Source organism: Malaclemys terrapin, chromosome 8 (assembly GCF_027887155.1).
Source record: "Malaclemys terrapin pileata isolate rMalTer1 chromosome 8, rMalTer1.hap1, whole genome shotgun sequence".
NCBI classification, from domain to species: Eukaryota; Metazoa; Chordata; order Testudines; family Emydidae; genus Malaclemys; species Malaclemys terrapin.
The window spans coordinates 110,655,386-110,676,954 of record NC_071512.1 but is presented as its reverse complement, the minus strand read 5'-3'; the positions used below and the strand labels follow the sequence as shown (position 1 = coordinate 110,676,954).

General features: G+C 45.2%; 1 protein-coding gene across 3 annotated transcripts in view; it reads left to right on the top strand.

Moving 5' to 3' along the window:
- The first annotated feature begins 1 nt into the window (after position 1).
- The window catches only part of CFAP57 (cilia and flagella associated protein 57), a 145,402-nt gene continuing 123,834 nt past the window's right edge, over positions 2-21,569 (top strand). For 2 of the 3 annotated variants that reach the window (XM_054038478.1, XM_054038480.1), the window contains exons 1-5: positions 2-39; positions 248-426; positions 12,312-12,628; positions 17,165-17,451; positions 17,637-17,844. In XM_054038478.1, the coding sequence (XP_053894453.1) occupies positions 270-426; positions 12,312-12,628; positions 17,165-17,451; positions 17,637-17,844 (969 nt within the window). In that variant the 5' untranslated portion in view covers positions 2-39; positions 248-269. The other variant, XM_054038479.1, reaches the window with a different exon arrangement.

Here is a 21,569-nt window from a genome sequence, read left to right as displayed (position 1 = left end):
ACAAGCCTTGAGGCGCAGAGGATCGCAGGGAGCGCTGCGGTATGTGGGGAACGGGCGGGGGCGCGAGGAGGGAGGGTGACGGGAAGAGGGGGCTGAAGCGAGGAGCCGGTGGCGAAGGTGGCGCGGAGAAGGGAGCCTGACGTGGTGGGGCGAAGCGAGAGAGCAGGGAGCCGTTGGTGCGGGCGGTGGTCGGGAAGTGAGGGGCCAGGGGGTGTCTGTCTTAGGCCCTGTATCTCTCTCCCAGCAGAACCCGCAGCATCGGGGACACCATGTCCGTGATTGTGGCTCAGTCTCTCCACATCTTTGGACTCCGCTCTCGAGTCGCAAACAATGTTTGTTACTTTGATGAACAGATAATAATATATCCCTCGGGGAACAGCTGTGTGAAATACCATCTAGAGCAGAAATGGCAGAAATTCATCCAAGGTAACACCCCTTCCCTCTCACAGACACAGTGCGGCTGTCCCTACTCGCACAGATGGAGTGTGTCTCACCCACTGGAGCTTTATACACTCCTGTAAGTTGTTCACATGAGTAGTCCTGTTGATTTGGTTTCCCTTTGATCTGTGCTGAAGTGGTTGCAGAGTTGGGCCTAAGAGGACAGGTAATATAAAAAGAGTGGGAAGAGTGATGCAATCAATATATGTATATGACATACCATTAAAACAGTGTTAAAAAATAAGGTTGCAAAGTGAAACATTCATAAATTAGGAAATGCCAGTATTAACATTGTTTGTACAATCTTAATTCTTGTACATATAGAGCATGATACACTCTTCAATTACATGTTCACATTCTATTTGTTCTACAGGATCCTTACCTCATTCAGTGTACAAATCCGGGAGCTGCAGGGTCCCCCCACTGCTCGGCGCGACTGGGCAGCTGTGGGGGGTTCCCCTGCCGCCACCTCTGGCTGGGCAGCTGCAGGATCCCCCCCACCAGGGTCGGGGCTGGGAGCTCTGGACGGGGGGGTTGAAGCTCCAGCCCGGGGCCAGAAAATGTCACAGAGCTCAATGGAAGTCACAGATTCCGTGACATCTGTGACATAATCGTGTCTTAATCATATCTCCTTTCCATCTTCATTTTGATAGCCTAAACAAAACAAGCTTTTTTAGCCTCCTCTCCTTAAGATAGGCTCCCCATTCCTGTGATCATCTTAGTAGCCCTTCTCTGCTCCTGTTCTAGTTTGAATTAATCTCTTTAGAACATGAGTGACCAGAATTGCACACAGAATTCCAGATGAGGTCTTACAAGTGCCTAGTACAATGGTGTTACTTCCTTATCTTTATTAGAGATACCTCATCTGGTGCATCCAAAGATCGCATTTGCCTTTTCCACTGCCCTATTATATCAGTGGCTCATAGTTATCCTGTGATCAACTAATATGCTCAGGTCTCTCTCCTCCTCTGTCATTTCCAACTGAGGTTTCCCCAATTTACAGCTGAATTTTTTTGTATTAATTTATTAGTCCCAAAGTGCATGACCTTACACTTTGTATTATTAAATTTCATGCCATTTCTATTACCCCAGTTCTCTAGGTCATCCAGTTCTTGTTTGATAATAGATTCTTTAGACAAAGATCAGAATATCAAAGAAATGTATCAAGTTAGTTTGGCATGATCTACCTTTGGTAAACATATTGCATTTTATCCCATTTATCTCCATAGTTCTTAATTATTCTTTCCTTCAAAATCTGTTCTAACAGATAGTGCAGGTCTTGGACCACCAGTGATGTGCTGCCACTGGGAAGCACCAATTAATAGGCAGACCATTGCATAACAATACAAACATATTAGGATTTTTTAAATATTATACATAAAGAGTCAACTGTTCCCAGTCTACTCATCATTAATTGGCTCATTTCTTCTAGTCATGACAGCAAAGGTAGGTCTTGAGAAGGGATCTAAAGGAAATGCAAGTGACTTCAGGGAGGGCATTCAGTGTAAAAGGGACAGCATGGAAGAAGCCACAAGAATATTTTTACTTTTTGCGGATACAAACTAACACGGCTGCTACTCTGAAAAATATTTTTGTGAGAAGCTAAGGACTTGTCTACATGGTAAGCACTAGTGTACACCAGAGAGGTGTCAATTCTAATGTGCATTAATGTGTCATGCACTAACTGGCCCATGTGGACCCTGTTGGTATGCCCTAAAAGTTCCCTAGTGTATTTTAACCATGGAAATGTAGGGCTGGAAGGGACCTCAAGAGGTCCTCAGGTTCAGCCCTCTGTGCTGAGGCAGGACCAAATACATCTAGAACATTCATAACAGGTATTTGTCTAACTTGTTCTTAAAAACCTTCAGTGATGGAGATTCCATAACATCCTTTGGAAGTCTACTTCAGAATTTGACTACTCTTATAGTTAGAAAGTATTTCCTAATATCATAGAATCATAGGACTGGAAGGGACCTTGAGAGTTCATAGAGTCCAATTCCCTGCACTCATGGCAGAACTAATTATTATCTAGACCATCCCTGACAGGTGTTTGTCTAATCTGCTCTCAAAAGTCTCCAATGATGGAGATTCCACAACCTCCCTAGGCAATTTATTCCAGTGCTTAACCACCCTGACAGTCAGGAAGTTTTTCCTAATGTCCAACTTAAACCGCCCTTGCTTCAATTTAAGACCATTGCTTCTTGTCCTGTCCTCAGAGGTTAATGAGAACAGTTTACCACTCTCCTGCTTGTAACAACCTTTTATGTACTTGAAAACTTGTTATCTTGTTCCCCTCCTCAGTCTTCTCTTCTCCAGACTAAATAAACCCAATTTTTTCAGTCTTCCCTCATAGGTCATGTTTTCTAGACGTTTAATCATTTTTGTTGCTCTTCTCTGGATTTTCTCCAAATCTTTCCTGAAATGTGGCACCCAGAACCAGACACAATACTCCAGTTGAAGCCTGACCAGTGAGGAGTTGAGCAGAAGAATTACTTCTCATGTCTTGCTTACAACACTCTCGCTAATACATCCCAGAATTATGTTTGCTTTTTTTACAACAGTGTTACACTGCTCACTCATATTTAGCTTCTGATCTACTAGGACCCCTAGATTCCTTTCTGCAGTATTCCTTCCAAGGCAGTCATTTCCCATTTTGTGTATGTGCAACTGATTGTTCCTTCCTAAGTAGAGTACTTTGTTATGCCTAACAATTTGTTCCATCTTGTATTTAGCTGTGGCACTTTGATTACCTTTCACAGACCTGAAGAAGAGCTCTGTGGCACTTGAAAGCTTGTCTCTTTCTCCAATAAAAATTGGTTCAATAAAAGATATTACTGTGATGGGTTCCCCCCCGGGGTGCCACCTGGAACTGGGGTACCACTGAACCCCCCTGACCCACCAGCCTGGGCTCTCTTTACACTATACTGCTGTGACCAGCCTGCCAAGCCCTCTCCCAGGCTCCAGCCTGCACAAATACAGGTAGGGACACACCCAACTGCAGTTACATACAGATGCTGTGATCAGCTCTGCATGGGGAGGCACAGCTAGGGCACCTCCCAGTTCCTAAGGCATGCACTTAGTCTCTGAAGTGTAAACCCAAAATTATATCATCTTGCACTGCACAGAGAACAGTACAGCATAAGCTCATGAAATTCTCCCCTATCCCTCAGTGTGGAGAGAAAATATACAACAGCTTTCAGTCCCAAGTTAGGATTTCCACACACACTGGTTTTAGACAAAACAAAAAAGTTTATTAACTACAAAAACACTTTATTGATTATAAGGGATAGCAAACAGATCAAAGAAGATTACTAGCAAATAAATAAAACACGCAAACTAAGCTTGATATGCTACAGTAAAAGCTGGTTTATCCGGCATGTTGGGGGAATCGGGTGCCGGTAAGTGAAAAATACCGGTTAACGAAGAGGTAGGGAGTTTGGGTGCGGGAGGGGGTGTGAGGCTGGGGGTTGGGTCACAGGAGGAGGTGCAGGGCGCAGGCTCTGGGAGGGAGTTAGGGTGCAGGAAGGGGCTCAGGGCAGCAGGTTGGGGCACAGGAGGGGGTGCGAGGTACCAGATCCGGGGGGTGCTCACCTTGGGTGGCTCCCTGCAAGCAGTGACCTGTCCCGGCTGCTCCAAGGTGGAGGCATGGCAGGCGGCTCTGTGTGCTTCTCTGCCTGCAGGCGCCGCCTCCTGCAGCTCCCATGGGCCGCAGTTTCCAGCCAATGGGAGCTGCAGAGCTGGCACTCGGGGTGGGGTGGGGGAGGTGCGGAGCTGCCTGCTGCACCTCCACCTAGAAGCAGCCAGGACAGGTCACCGCTTGCGGGGAGTCACCCGAGGTGAGTGCCCCCCAGATCCGGCACCCTGCACCCCCTCCTGCGTCCCAACCCACTGCCTCGAGCCCCCTCTGGCACCCAAACTCCCTCCCAGAGCCCACGGTCTGCACCTCCTCCAGCTCCCCAACCTCCAGCCTCACACCCCCTCCCACATCCAAACTCCCTCCCTCTTAGTTAACTGGCATTTTTCACTTACCGGCACCCGAGTCCCCCAACATGCCAGATTATAGTCCGTTTGGTGCTGGTTTAACTGGAATTTCAACAAAGATCAGAAATGCTGGTTTACAGAGCTTTCCGATTGATGAAGTGCCAGATAAAACAGCTTTTACTGTACATAGATCGGATACGAATAGCAAATTTTTACCCTAAATGGTGATGCAAGCAGGCTTCAGACTCTTAAGGAGCAAGCTGCACTAATTTACAGCTTGGAATCCCCCAGGGTTTCTTTCACAGGCTAAAAATCCCTTTAGCCTGGGTCCAGCACTTCCCCGCAGTTCAGTCTTTGTTCATCAGGTGTTTCCAGGAGTCTCATTGGGCGGGGAGTCAGTGAAGAACTACGATGATGTCACTCTCCTGCCTTATGCAGCTTTAGCATATGGCGGAAACCCTGTGTTTCAAAGCTTGGTTCCCACATCAGTCAGTGGAAAAACACTGGTATCCCAAGATGGAGTCCCATACCAGGTGACCTGGTCACATGTGCCTGTAGTGTCATAGCAGCCATGAGTCAGAGGCTGTTTGTAGCATCCTCCAGCATTCTTAACACCTCATTAACACTCAGCAGTGTTGTCCTTGGTCAGTGGAGACTCAAAGTTCAGAGGTGCTGTCACATGAGTTCACCTCCCAGGTGGGGGGCAAGAAGGCACCTTGTTCATTCCTCCAGCTGCTCACTGTTCGCTTTGGCCACTGTTTGTTGTACCACCATTCACTCCATCGCTCTGTTGCCAATGGCCCTGTGCTGTCACCTTCTGCTGCCACCTGCCACTGTGACTGCTGCGAGTTGGTCTCTTCAGGTTCCAACCGGCTCTCAGTGATTTCAGGTGAGCTCTCAGTGTGGGAACCTCGCTGCTAGTGCAGACTGGGCCATCTCTTCCACAGAAACACTATCCCACAGCAGGTCTCAGCACTTAGACCTGATTATCAGTAATTTCAGCTGTAGCAGTCACTTAACAAAACAAAAGGCTATCTATGGAGCCTAATCAGCTCTATCTTTAAACAGTGGAGAGGGGCAGGTCAAATAGTACTTGTGACTCAGGCAGACCATCAGGCAAAACACCTGGTCCCCACCCTCTCTCGTGATGCTCTCAATCAGCACAGGCTAAGTACAGTTCTACTACCCTTTACTCATACCATAAGAATAACATTTCCTCTCTTTCCCCCCCCTGCACATTCAAGTGATATGTAACCCAACCCCAGCCAAAATCTATCACTTGGGCAACACAGATCTTGTTTCTTGGATGCCTAGGTAGATTAGTTTCAGAGTAACAGCCGTGTTAGTCTGTATCCGCAAAAAGAAGAACAGGAGTACTTGTGGCACCTTAGAGACTAACAAATTTATTAGAGCATAAGCTTTCGTGGACTACAGCCCACTTCTTCGGATGCATCCGAAGAAGTGGGCTGTAGTCCACGAAAGCTTATGCTCTAATAAATTTGTTAGTCTCTAAGGTGCCACAAGTACTCCTGTTCTTCTTTTTTAGGTAGATTAGGTGTAAATGTAAATACAGTCTGGTCCTGAAGCCTTTCCCCCCAGCCCATCGCTAGCTGTCAGGGAGAGCTCAATTAGGCTTTGCTTACAAATCATCATTTGAAATTATTAGGTTGGCTAACATCACCGAAATGAATGCACTGACATTGTCATAAAAAACAACAGCTGTATAAGGAAGCTAGTCTATGTTCATACTTTTCAAATCTATTATACTTTTTCAGATACACGTATTTTAATCATACACTTTATATGCTTTTAAAGTGTTGTGGCAAAGTACCTTCTTCTCCTCAGCAGGCTCAGTTCTTTTTAGCCTTGGAGACTCAGGCTTGGGCAAAGCAAATCCTCATAGGTAGCACAGGGTCTGGCTATTCCTTCCCTCACTCAGTCCCTTGTGCTTGTTTTTCTTCCCTTCTGGGGACAGAGTGCAGCCTTCCTTGCTGGAAAGGTTCAGAGCCTTGCTGCACCTAGCTTACTGGTAGCTTCCCTGCTTCTCTCACTCTCTTTCCCCTCCCCCCAGGGAGGGTTTAAAAAGGTCTCAAGCAGTTGGAGCCAGCTAAACCTAATTAGTTCCCTGGTAACCCTTTTCCAGCTGCACCTTATTTCCCGTGGTTATCTCTCCTCAGTGGATTGGGAGAGGCCTTTTAACGCCCTGGGACTAATGACTACCCTCACCCCCTTTGTAGCTGTTTGTCCTAATGCGGTGTTGGGATGCATCAGGTGAGGTATTTCCAGTAAAGATAAGGAGGTGTTAGTACCATTATACAAGGCACTGGTGAGACCTCATCTGGAATATCGTGTGCCGTTCTGGTCTCCCATGTTTAAGAAGGATGAATTCAAACTGGAACAGGTTCAGAGAAGGGCTACTAGGATGATCCGAGGAATGAAAAACCTGTCTTATGAAAGGAGACTCAAAGAGCTTGGCTTGTTTAGCCTAACCAAAAGAAGGCTGAGGGGAGATATGATTGCTCTTTATAAATATATCAGAGGGATAAATATTGGGGAGGGAGAGGAATTATTCAAGCTTAGTACCAATGTGGACACAAGAACAAATGGATATAAACTGGACATTAGGAAGTTTAGACTTGAAATTAGACGAAGGTTTCTAACCATCAGAGGAGTGAAGTTCTGGAACAGCCTTCCAAGGGGAGTAGTGGGGGCAAAAGACATATCTGGCTTCACGACTAAGCTTGATAAGTTTATGGAGGGGATGGTATGATGGGATAGCCTAATTTTGGCAATTAATTGATCTTTGATTATTAGCAGGTAAATATGTCCAATGGTCTGTGATGGGATGTTTGATGGGGTGGGATCTGAGTTACTACAGAGAATTCTTTCCTGGGTGCTGGCTGGTGAGTCTTGCCCACATGCTCAGGGTTTAACTGATCGCCATATTTGGGGTCGGGAAGGAATTTTCCTCCAGGGCAGATAGGCAGAGGCCCTGGAGGTTTTTTGCCTTCCCCTGCAGTGTGGGGCACTGGTCACTTGCTGGAGGATTCTCTGCACCTTGAGGTCTTTAAACCATGGTTTGAGGACTTCAATAACTCAGGCATAGGTTATGGATTTGTTACAGGAGTGGGTGGGTGAGATTCTGTGGCCTGCATTGTGCAGGAGGTCAGACTAGATGATCATAATGGTCCCTTCTGACCTTAAAGTCTATGAGTCCTGGGTTTGCCACAGTGTGTATTAATGTTTCAATTTCAATTCAAATTTCCAAACAATTACTAAATTGGCAACACTGCATGTAACTAGTTCATAACACCGGGGCGGGGGGTGTTGGGGAAATTCTGAGGGGGGTGTACACACACACACACCCCTGGATGGGTGTAGGGAAATTCCTGTTGCCAGGTGAAACTCATTTTCTGTTTAAGCCTTTCTGATTTTATCTCTACGTGCTTGTAGTACTGTTTAAAACAGGACTACATTAACGCACACTAGAAAACTTTAGTGTGTGCTGGTAGAGTCCACATGGGCCAGTTAATGCACGACTCCCCAGTGCTCACTAAAGTTTACATCTCACTAGTGCAGACTAATGAACCTTGTAGACAACCTCTAACAATGGATGGGCAAAAGTTAAGGTTTATTATGGGACCTAGTTGAAACCTTAACTAAGGAGAGAGTATTGTGTCTCTAAAATAAATTACTGTCCAGAAGTATATTTGTCTCCAAAGGAGGAAAAATACCTTGTAAAATGCATGCTGACCAAATTACTAAAAAAAATTCCTTAAAGAAATCATAATGTATGTAAAAATTATCAGGGTGAAATCCTGACCCCATCGGAGTTAATGAGAGTTTTACTCTAAGTCAAAGATAAAATGGAAAACTTTTATACAATACAAAATGATAAACAGTAACACAAATAAAAACATGAAAGATGAAAATAACAGTATATAGGAAAGAAAACAATGTTACAAGATGCTAGATATGTGTATCTAAGGTTATAGAAAAAATGTGATGAACTAGTGTATTTGAGAAATTAGTATGTGATTGTGTAGTCAAAGTCTGTAACTTAGGTTATGTCTACACTTGCGAGCATTCATAGGTAGTTGTCGATGTACTGCTAGTGCATGGACCGCGTGTCCACATATGCTGTTCTCGGCATGGGTGCACATGTATACCCTCGTCCACACTTCCCCTTGTGGGTTTGCCATGTTAGTGCTGCCATTTCAGGGACAATATCCCAGAGTATTGTGCATAACAGGAGACACTCTACGAATTCCCTTGCTGTGTATTGCTAGAACTGTCTCCTGCCTTCAAACATTTTGTGATGGCAGGTCCCGCTCACCTCTCCCTTCTGCTGGAAAACCAGGAGCAAGTCCTGGCTGATGTGGTTCTTCTGCTGCTACTTGTCATGGGAAAAATGTTCATGAGGTGCAGTACCAAATTCACTAGATACTTGATGGAATCAGGCCAGAGCTTTCTGACACACCGAAGATGGCTGACCAAGAAGGTGAGTGATAATTCACGGTAGTCCCATAGAACAAATATTGTCACTGACAGTATTGCCACAGTATGCCCAATTTCCAATCCAGGAGAATCAGTGTGGTGGGAGCACATTGTTTTGAAAACTTTGGATAATGACTACTGGCTTCAAAACTTCCAAATGAGGATCCAGGCCTTCATGGACCTGTGCAAGGAGCTTACACCCACTCTCCAGTGCCAGACCACTTGTTTTCAGAAACCCATATGTATGCAGAAACGATTGGCTATTGCCTTTGGAAGCTAGCAACATCTGACAGCTATCAGTCAGTTGCAAACCAGGATGAGGTTGGGGAGTCCACTCTTGGGGTGATGGTTATACAGGTTTGCCAGGCAATCAGTACTGTCATCTATCCACAGGTTGTTGCCATAAGCCATGTAGCAGAAATTATAGCTGGTTTTCTCAAAAAAGAGCAGCAACCAAGGTAGCAGGCAGGTCCTGAATGCGTTCCACTGCCAGTTGAATGAGTGATTGTATTAGGGAATGAGCCAATTCTTTTTGGGCATACTCCCATTCCCCATGGCGTGCATCCTGCTCCAGGAACTGGTTCATCAGTGCCTCCTGCCTAAGAACCTAATCCTTCTGTGCCTTGAGGAACTCAAATTGTGCTTGGTTCTTTCTGTCCATGGCAATAAGCAAGTCCTTCTCTGTCTGCCTCTGCTGTCTCTGGAGTGCTGCTTCTGCCCTCCTTGTAGAATGGTTTCCTTCTTTGCAGCAGAAGGTCCTGCCAATTCAAACACAAGGGTACCATTATACTACCCTTTTCCTTTGAAGGAAGGTAAAAAATCCCCACACATAACATAGCTGTGCTGCTGATGGCCACAATATTGATAATTTTAACATTTCAGAAAATGCGACTTCTGATGCCTTCTTCGTTGTCAGGCAACTTTTGCAGCCCCCGAGGAAGGAGCAGAGGTTAATAATGGTAAAATACCTGTAGTAATGTTTTTAAAAAAATATAATGCTTGCACTGTATTAAGGGGCCAGTATGGTTATGGTTTCAGGGGCTAGGTTATCAGTTACCAATTTATTTCTTAAAGGTGGCCCATCATTTGGAGAACATAGCCATTTTCAAGGTACTAGAATGGAAAAGAGGGTTGGCTTTCCAGTCCTATGGGGGAGAGCTGGCAGTCCATCCCAGAGAGATATTTCTGGTAATGGTCACCCCTCTACATATTGCTGAATGAAGGTGGACTAAGCATATTTGCACTGCTGTTGAACCTGAAGAACCAGTTTGAATTTCTGCTACACCAAAAAATTGCTGAAATATGCTTACAGGACTGGGATGCAATTCAAGAGGAAATTTATTGTATTCTAAGCTAGCAGATGGAGTTCTCATGGAAAAGGAAAAGCAAACCACTAAGAATCCCCACCACCCCCTAACCTTCCCCACCCTGCATTGCCAGAAAGTCTGGCCCCTGTGTCCAGCCAAGAGCAGGGGGAGGGACAGGGAAAGAAAGAGTCACACCGAAACTTTATTTTGTTCCCTGAACTTTCCAGTAAACATGGAAAGCCACTCTCCAGTGCAAAGGGGCATGGCCCTGTGTTTGTGCAACCGCCAGAGCTGATCCTTGATCCACCCCCATTTCTTCCAGCTTCTGCAGCATGGCTCAAAGCAGAGAGTATCCAGGCACCAGGAACTGCGAATGGTAAAAGACATTTCTAATGTTCACATGGAGAAAGGACTGCTGTGATGTTCCTCAGACAACCAAAGGGTTCATTTACCTAACCAATTCACCCCTTCCCACACCAGCCTTCTGCACATTTCCCTTTGTAAAGGGACAGGAAGGCAAGGGGAAGGGGAGGGTGGGTTGTTGTTTTTTTTAATTTTTGAATAAGCATACATTTTCTACAACTGTCCTATCCCAATGGGCCCTTTCCAAACCCAGATCTTTCCTCCCTTTCACCTGGTCCACGTGGCTCAGGACTATTGCTGACAGCATGCTGGCTGAGAAATGCACAGACACGGAGGCATAATGACAGTTTATTAATAATCTTTGGTATAGCTTCAGCTAAATTTGTAGGAGTGGTTAATGGAATTTCAATAAAATCATTGCTTTATTGCCCTGTCTTGCTTTCAGGGTGGCGCACTGTGGGGACTGGGTTTCAGACATATAGCACCAGACCAAGAGGAGATATTGGCAGGGAGGGTGAGGGTCCATTGTAAAACTTACCAGCCTTGGATTTTGATTCCTGCTGCAGCTTGGGGTCCTCCTTTGGCTCTTTGGCTTGGGGAATGGGGTTTGCTCTGCTAGAGAAAGGTTTAAAATCACTTGATCCTCTTCTTCTGGGTCTCCTAGGCTTCCTCTGGCACTTGCTCTGAGGTCCCTGCTGCCTCCTCACCCTGGGAGTTGTGAGCCATTTCAGGCTCTGTACTAGGAGCCCTGGAGAGTATCTGGTCCAACATGGATGTGCACAAGGGTCCCTCCTCGAGTGACTGTTCGAGTTCTTCACCTTCTAGTACAGGAGCCTCAGGAATGGAGTCTAGTAAATGCTCACCTCCTCCAGCCTCCGTGAAATTTTCCGGTACAGGGGAATCTTCTAGCTGCTCCAGATGAAGTTGTGGAGTATGTTATACTCCGACCACACTTTGATGAGCACCTGGATGTGCTTGGTGGACCAGGCAGCTGCTCTGGGAACATGGTCTATGTTAACAGAGGGCCCCGAACCTTTATACATTGAGTAAGGGTTAGGCAGGAAAGGCTTCAATGCATTAGGGGAATGGGCCTGGAGGACTACTGAAACTTGGGACCTGTAACACATCCCTTACACTCATCCACACTGTAGTGTAGCAGGAATATGGGACCATGCCACTGCGGAGGCATATACATACCCACACCCTTCATGTGTGCTAGCTTTCTCACACATGATTCAAGAGTTCAGATGTGGATAACAGAGGGGTTATGGCACAACGGTGCACATGTAGGCATGTAAGTCGCAAGTGTAGACATAGCCTCCATGTATATGTGTAATACACACACCTCCTATGTGTAGTGTTCTGTCCCATCTAGTGGCACCGAGACCACTTATAATGAGTCTGCTCTACAGCCTTAGCTAATAGCCATATGGCTTTTAGCTCATGCAGTAGAGGCTCATGCATTTAACTCTGAAGTTCCCAGGTTTGATCCCACCTGCAAACAACTGGGGTCTGTCGGTGTTACATACACACAAGAAGCAGAATTTGCATGGGCAACCTTAACTCTGACATTTCCTGATTTTTGAATGTTTATCTATGAAATCTTAGCACTCCAATATATTTTTTGGCGTTTAATTATGTACATTTGACTTCCTGCACAACATCATCTTCCTTCCCACTTGGGTTAATAGAGTCTCTCTCTCTCTCTCTCTCTCTGCTTGACAGGATCTGAGAAGAGTCAGGGGATGTTAGCATTGGCCATGAGTCCAAATCGACGCTACCTGGCCATCTCTGAGATAGTGCAAGAGAAACCCACTATCACAATTTATGAATTGTCATCTGTCCCATGTAAAAAGCGGAAAGTACTTAGTGTCTTTGACTTCCCTGTTCAGGAATTTGTCAGCCTAGCCTTTTCTCCTGATTCTAAGTATCTGGTGGCCCAGACCGGACCACCCGAGTCAAACCTTGCCTATTGGATGTGGGAGAAGCAGAGAATGATGGCAATTGTCAAAGCTGACATCCAGAACAACCCTGTCTATCAGGTAACATTGGAGAAACTGCCTGGGCAGAGAAAAAATGCTGTCCTATAACTGGAATCCCCTTTTCTGGTAACCTCTGTTAGAGTGCATAAGCATAACAAAATCACTGTCCTGTAAAAGAAACCATTTCTTCCAGTTGTCCCTGTATAAGCACACCAACACTACATTCACCTAACTGGGTGACATCCTGGGACAGATGAGAATAGAAACATTCTACACCAGATAATGTATAGTTTACATAAGCCAACTTTTTCTATGATAATTGAGGTTAGGCAACAACTTCTCCTCCTAAAAATGTCTCTATAATTTGTTTTTTAAAATTTTGTAAATAATAAAGTAATAAAGCATTTGTCAGAACAGTAGGCGAACCACTCAGACTATGTCAAAGAGGGGTAAAAACCCAAAAGGAAAAAAATAACTAGAGACAAAAGCCTCAAATAATCATCTGGTATGTCCCACATGTAAGCCTCCAAGCAAGGGGAAAAACTAACATAAAATCCCATAAAACAGTGATATTCTATATTTAGGAAAGATAAAATGGACAGAAGGGGGTGGTGGCACTCTACATCAAAGAGCCAATTACCTGCTTTAGAGTTATTGATATTTCAGAAGAACAGGACCTGGAAGGCTTATGGATAAATGTTCTAATGTATTAAATCACAAGATGGGATATGGTGGGGATTCCTTATAGAGACCACATCAGACAAGGGACCAGGATAAGCAGCTCCTTAAACATTTATCTATAATGTTAGAAAGAAAAAATGCATTGTCATGGGGAATTTCATGCTGGAGGACATGCTGGATGTCTCGTTTTACCTCTAGTAAAACATTCTTGGAGTTCTAAAAATAATAGATGCTGGCTTTCTAACACAAAAAGTAATTTTATATTAGATCTCATTCTGATGGATAAAGATGAACTAATCACTGACATAAAAATTGATGGTTGCTTGGGTGCAGGTGATTACTATCTAATTTCATTGGTTATGTGAAAACAATTCAATCCTAGCCAGCAATATAGATATAGATATACTTAGTGCTTTAAAATTGCCAATTTCTCAAACCTGAAAGCAACCATGAGCAAAACTGGGTGGAAGGGAAAAATGTGAATGATAATTGGGAGGTTTAAAATATGCTATATAAGATGCCCCCATATCCTCATACTACAATAATGAAATAAGTTTTAAAAAGAGGATAAGGGAAAACAGCAATGAGATATAAATTTACATATAATATATAACTGATGGGAAAATGGAGCAGTTTAGAACAATGAGTACAAATTTGAAATTAGGAAATGCAGACAATTGATAAGGAAAGCTAAAGAGATCAGCTAAGCTAAATCTTATGTCTAATACTAGACAATGATAGTGAAATTGTCGGTCATGATGCAGAACAAGGAGAAGTATTCAATTAATATTTGTTATGTATTTGGAAAGAAGCAGGATGATGTATTCATATCTTACAGCAGTGGCACCTGAACCAGAGGGCGGGGCAGAGGGGCCATAGCCCTCACACTTTTTGAAACTGCTTAAATGTTGATAGAGATAGTTATAGGGTATTGTCCTGATTAGCAAAAAGTAGTACCAAATTTAGTGTAAGGGTGTATTTAGTTGCAAAGCAACATGGTTTAATGGTTATCAACCAATGAGAATCAATAAAAAGTACAAATTCAACACAAGATGAAAATTAATTATTTAAATCAGTTTCCTGAACCATAATAGGGTTCAAAAAGGCCATAACAGGATTCAAAAAAGAACTAGATACATTCATGGAGGATAGGTCCATCAATGGCTATTAGCCAGGATGGGCATGAATGGTGTCCCTAGCCTCTGTTTGCCAGAAGCTGGGAATAAACGACAGGGGATGGATCACTTGATGATCAAAAGAAGACCTTGATGGGGCAGATTACACCACATCTACTTATTGTGGGGTTCTGGATTTGCCTCTGAGTCATATGGTGTTGGTCACTGTCTGAGATAGGAGAGGATACTGAAGTAGATGAGCCATGTATGTTCCTGTGTGGAGAACAGATGAACTATCTAGTTCAGGGGTGGGCAAACTACGGCCTGTGGGCTGATTCCAGCCTGTCCGACATTTTTATCCAGCCCTCGAGCTCCCGCCGAGGAGCGGGGTTGGGAGCTTGCCCCGCTCCGCCTGCCTGCCCGGCGCTCCCCAGCCCCCGACTCACAATTCCCTTGATGACAGGTTTCAGAGTAGCAGCCGTGTTAGTCTGTATCCGCAAAAAGAACAGGAGTACTTGTGGCACCTCAGAGAGTGACAAATTTATTAGAGCACAAGCTTTCGTGGGCTACTGCCCACTTCTTCGGATGCATATAGAGTGGAACATATTTTGAGGAGATATATATATACACATACAGAGAGCATGAACAGGTGGGAGTTGAATTCCCTTGATGAGCACCATCTTCTGGCATGCAGAGCCACACTGTGCAGGTGTGACTTCACCACACTGTTTCCGGGATTGGAACCCGCCCCTACGTGGCAGCCCCGTGCCCCCATGCGGCAGCGTGTCAAATCCCCTCCTGGTCTCCTACGGCCCCATCCTCAAGAGCCTTGAAACTGCCCAGGGGCCGCACCCATCCCACCTAGGGTGCCTCCACCCGTGGCAGTGCCGCATACGGCCGCCTTGGTGTCACTGCCAGCAGGGCCCCTAGGAGTCCCCGGTACCACCCCTGTAGAGCCCCCCCCATGCCGCACCCCAAGAGTTCCCTCTCTCCTCACCTCAGTAACATCACTTATAGAGCCCCCCCATGATACACCCCATAGAGTCCCCCTCCCTCACCAGGCATTCATGGCCTGCCATACAATTTCCATACACAGATGCATCCCTCAGGCCAAAAAGTTTGCCCACCCCGATCTGGTTGCATATGAAAGGATTTTGAAAAGTAAATGCAATACAAATATTTTTAAAAATTCAGAAACAAGAAAATGGAACTAATGTGATTGTTACACCACAACACAAAGTAATATTAGGATTTTATTTTGCATAAATTTCATCCTTACCTTACCTGCAGCCTGTTTTTTTGTTATTTTCTCTCCATCTGTTTTTGCTGATTTGGGCCTCAGTCTTGCAGTTTGATCCATGATGGATCCTGCCAGGTTTTAATTGGCATTAGAATCATGCATACCTATGGTGCTGTTAATAAAAATAAAAATAATAATAATAAAAAAATAAATTTTGTGAGGGTGTTCAAGAAAAATATGTTTAAGAATTACCCTGAAATCTGTAATACTTACAAAAAGCTAACAAAAATCAACTTGCAAATATGGAATCATATTGCTTATCCTAAACTCTTTAGCAAGCTTGTGTAAAACATGAAATATCAGGGAGCATGGGAACTCTGTGACTCAAGAGCAGCAAGAGTTGACTGAAAACTCTTTGCTCTATGTCACAGGTGAGCTGGCCCTTTCATGGGCTTGGCACTCTGCCTCTTCAGTGTCAAGTTTAATTCACCTTCCCAGGTGAAGGGAATGTCAGCAGGGGTAATGTGATGGGAGTATGTGATTAGAAATCAGATCTGCTGGGAAATATAAGGGCAGCCTGAGTTCAGTCAGAAAGAGTGGCTGGCTGGCTGGCTAGCTGACTGGCAGGCAGCAGGTGATAACTCTTTAGGGTTCCTAAGTAGAAGGCCTGAGAGAGATCAAATTTTTTACAGGGACAATCCTGCACCAAGGATTGTGAGCCAGCTACAAAGATTGGGGGAAAGATTTGTGTTTTGAACTTTGTTAGTAAACTAGACACTTGGAGAGGGGAGGGTTATTGAGAGAGACAACTGCAATGTAAAGTCTGATTAACTGGGGAAGAAGGAGAAACTGAGGGTTAGGGTTCAGTGCAGGAGCCTAAGCCATTCTGGGTAAACCCTGCTATGAGCATTCCACAAAGGAATATCTCTTTCTGCTCCTCCACCTTTCAGCAGGATTAACAATAACTATGCAAATTAAAGAGCTACATTGTGTAGGAATAGCACTTCCTGGGACACAGAAACTCTGCCTGGTATCACTGTCAATTAATAATCTCTCCATTCAGGGTTTCCAAGAAGCACACTACCCCACAGTTTTGCTGAGTAGTATATTTAATATACCAAATGGTAAATTGCTTTTCTCATCCTTACAGTTCCCTGTCTATTCTCTTCTTTGAGGAGAGATACCTCTGTGTCCTTTAAATCCCCCTCCTTTCTGTTAGCTTTCCAGTGCTGGTCACCTCTTTCTGCCCTCTGAGGGAGTAAAAATCCAGCAAAACTTTTAATTTAATAAAAAATAATTATGATACGTAAAAGCTATCTGTACAACTCAGAAAAGAGGAAAATGGAATATGCGGGATGTGCAAGTACAACAGTTTCTCTCTTCCTGATGTAATCTTTGTCCTTCCCATACATTTCTGTGACTTTTTTTGTCATTCCTTGTGGTCCTGTATCTTATTTTGTAAGCTCTTTAGGGCAGGGGTCATGTCTCTTTATTTATTGGTAAAGTACTATGCATGAACATAGTTGTGTAAAAATAACTTCTCTCTTTTCTGCTTTCCAGGTGAGCTTCAATCCCCAGGATAACACCCAGGTTTGTATCACTGGAAATGGCATTTTTAAACTTTTCAGATACACTGAGGGAACCTTGAAACAGACCAACTTTCAGAGGGGAGAGCCTCAAAACTACTTGTCCCATGTCTGGCTCACCGAGGACAGGGTTATGGTCGGCACTGACACAGGCAAACTCTTTCTCTTTGAGTCTGGAGATCTGCGCTGGGAGACAAGTATAGAATGCAAAGAACCTCCCAGTGAAGTGGAAAAGGATGAGCTGGCACATGAATCTGAGAGGTAAATCTTCCTGGTTATTACTGATAGAGTAAATCTCATGGGTAAAGATCCTTCACAGCAGAAACTAGGTCCCTCAGGTGTTATTAGGGAAAGAATGAATGGAGGCTTTTCTATATTGACCTAATTGTGACTAGATTGGGTTTCTCTGGTTGTTGCTGATTGTAATAACTTTCTTCCTGTTTTAGCCTCATTGAATTTCCTACTGCCAGTTCCCCTGATCTCTCCAGTGAGATGCTCTGTGAAGCTGTTGGCCAACAGCAGGCTTCATTGCCTCAAATCTCTGCCATTGCTGCTTATTCCAAAGGTTTTGCATGCTCAGCTGGGCCAGGAGTTGTTCTACTGTTTGAGAAGACTGAAGAGAAGGAAGGTTACAGGGAGAACCGAGAAATCCGGGTAGGTGAGAGACTGTGAATGGGGCAGAAGGGGCTTCTCCAAGCAGCTAAGAGGCTGCAGTTCTCAGACTTTAGCTGTTTCAGTTTAAGAGCCCTTTTGTTTTACATCTGCTCCAGGTAATAATAATACTCAATACTTCTATAGTGATCTTCATCTTTCAATCGCTCTACAGACATTAATCCTCACCGTTCCATAAGAAGTTGGTCAGCATTTATAGAAGGGGAAGTGACTTATCCAAGGTCACACAGAGAATTAATGACAAAGTCATTCTCCTTCAAGGTAGCCTCTGCATAGTCCTGATTTTGGGACTGGCCTCCATGGCATCACCGAGTTTCAGGAACCGTCTAAGAAACCTGTGTGCCCTGGGACTATATAAACATTCAGAGCCAAGGTTATGAGGAGGGCATGCATTCCCAACCACCTCAGTTCCTTTCTTTTCACAGCTAGCTGTAGATCTTTGTTTTTTTTCAGAGTTTTTGCTTATTATTTAAAGCTGTATTAGATATAGGTAGTCTTACTAGATCCTGGGCTATTGGGGATTCCAGTTCTTAAGATGATTCTGACTGGTCATGTCCAACTCAGAGCAAAAGACTGGGTATATGTTGTGTTTCCTACCCCACATATCCACTAATTTATGTACCACACAGAAGTCTGTTTACCTGGACCAATTTTCACTGTATCAGGCCTTTAGATCTTCTGTCTGAAAGGACAGACATACTCTGCTTTTGGCCTTCCTTATGTAGAAGGCCTTACGAGCTAGATCGTTGGGACAAGGCCGCATTCCGGTGTAGGAAATCAGTATGTCTTCATCAGCTTCCAAGTCCCCTAAAGTTCAGAAATGGAAGCCTTTGATGACAGGATCAGCATCTTCATTCAGCCCCAAGTCAGAGGATCTTCTGAAGCCTGGTTCTAGCTATTCTTGTGTGGGAATGGCTTGCTTCATCCTCAGAGTCTGCTGATCATGGGGTTCCCTCTGTGCCCAGACTTTGCTGCTGCCTCTGGATAGTGCTGTAACTGTGACTTCCTTCATATTGAAGACTGTCTTGGCACCAGAGAAGCCTGTTGTAATCTACATAGGTTCTTACGTTGCGTTCATCAGTGTAGTATCTGAATGCCTTCCAGTAGTGCTTTAAGTAACATGACTAACATTTGTCATCTTTTCCCTGGGGGGGAGGAGGGAAGTGTGTGCAGTGGAGTGTTTTGTTTTGGTAGGATTTTTAAAATATATACATGTTGCTATGTATGTGTGTCACAGGCTGGCTGGTCCTTTAAGGGGAGTTGGTCTCAGTTTCACCTGTGAAAGGTGTTACCTCCCAACTGATCCTGATTGACTGGGAATCAGGTGACTCCATTCAATTATCAGACCCAGCTCGGGGAGAGTTGGATGATTCCATAAAGGGGTGGGAGAAATAAGATGGGGAGGAAAGCTGTAGGAGGGAGGTTGTTTCCTGTGACTGGGCCTGAAAGGAAAGGATAGCAGTGGAGAAGTAGTCTTCTATGACAGGCTTGGGAAAAGCTAGCCTCCAATCAAATAGCCTGAAGGTAAGCTGGGAATAAGGATCCAGCCTGGGGAGAACCAGACTGGGGGAATGACTTCAGGGAAGAAGCCCTCAGAGTAAGTGACTTTGGTAGGATCCATGTCTCTGGGGAGAAAGTCCAGAGAGTTATCACTTTCTGAGTGAGTGGGATGGAAGGATAGCCCAGGGTGGGGGGTCTTGATTCTGTCTCGCAAGGATTCCCAGGCCAGAGGGGATCACTGTGATCATGTAATCTGACCTCCTGTATAACACAGGCAATAAAACTTCCCCAAAATAATTCTTAGAGCAGGGGTGGGCAAATTTTTGGCCCAAGGGCCACATCGGGGTTGCGCAACTGTATGGAGGGCTGGGTAGAGAAGGCTGTGCTACCCCAAACAGCCTGGCCCCCACCCCCTATCCGCCCCCTCACTGCTCTCCTCAGAACCCCCAACCTATCCAACCCCCCCACTCCTTGTCCCCTGACTGCCCCCTCCCGGGACCCCCGCCCCCTATCTAACCCACCCTGCTCCCTGTCCCCTGACTGCCTCAACCCCTATCCACACCCCCGCCCCCAACAGCCCCCCCGGGACTCCCACTCCAACCGCCCTCTGCTCCTCATCCCCTGATCACCCCCTCCTGGGACTCCCCACCCTTTACTGCCCCCTGGGATCCCACCTCCTTATCCAACCCCCCCGCTCCCTGTCCCCTGACTACCCTTCTGACCCCTATCCACATCCCCGCCCCCTGACAGGCCCCCTGGGACACCCCCTCCCAACCCTCCCTGTTCCCCATCCCCTGACCGCCCCCCCCCAGAACCTCCGCCTCATGCAACTGCCCCCTCCTCCCTGACTGTCCCCAAGGATCCCCCGCTCCCTTACCCAACCCCCCCACTCCCCGCCCCCTCAGCCACGACACCCGGCCAGAGCCAGCTGCGCTCCCCACGCTGCCCAGCTGGAGCGGCAGGCCAGAGCGCGGCCTGCATGGTGGCGTGGCTGCGGCGAGGGGGGACAGCGGGGGAGGGGTTGGGGACTAGGCTCCCTGGCCTGGAGCTCAGGGGCCAGGCAGGATGGTCCCGCGGACCGTAGTTTGCCCACGTCTGTCCTAGAGCATATCTTTTAGAAAAACATACAGTCTTGATTTAAAAATTAGCAGTAATGGAGAATCCACCACAACCCTTCTTAAATTGTTCCAATGGTTATGATTCACATTTTTCTTATTAAATTCTTCCTTCTGGCTGATTTGGCTCATAATTGTTTCCAGCTTTGTGAAATTGGCCCTCTCAAAGCACTAAGTAGATATATTACTGGTCTGGACTTTATTCTGCTTGCACATTATAAATGTGATCAAGTCATGACCACTTGTACCTAACCTGCCATTAATTCTTAGTTCTGTGATCAGTTCCTCTTTATCTGTTAGGACAAGGTCTAATAAAGAATTCCTGTGTGTTGGCGGCAACACTTTTTGAGTCAGGAAATTGTCATCTATAAAGTCTAGAAATTCCAAGGATGTTATAATATGGCAGCATGAGATCTCCAGCATGCATCACTCAAATTGAAGTCCCTCATGATCACACATTTTTTTCCTACATGTTATAGATACATGTGTAAGGAGAACAGGAGTACTTGTGGCACCTTAAAGACTAACAAATTTATTAGAGTATAAGCTTTCGTGGGCTACAGCCCACTTCTTCGGATGCATATAGAGTGGAACATATATTGAGGAGATGTATATACACACATACAGAGAGTATGAACAGGTGGGTGTTGGCTTACCAACTCTGAGAGGCCCATTAAGTAAGAGAAAAAAAACTTTTGAAGTGATAATCAAGCTAGCCCAGTACAGACAGTTTGATAAGAAGTGTGAGAATACTTACAAGGGGAGATAGATTCAATGTTTGTAATGGCTCAGCCATTCCCAGTCCTTATTCAATCCTGAGTTGATTGTATCTAGTTTGCATATCAATTCCAGCTCAGCAGTCTCTCGTTGGAGTCTGTTTTTGAAGTTTTTCTGTTGTAATATAGCCACCCGCAGGTCTGTCACTGAATGACCAGACAGGTTAAAGTGTTCTCCCACTGGTTTTTGAGTATTTTGATTCCTGATGTCAGATTTGTGTCCATTAATTCTTTTGCGTAGAGATTGTCCGGTTTGGCCAATGTACATGGCAGAGGGGCATTGCTGGCACATGATGGCATATATCACATTGGTAGA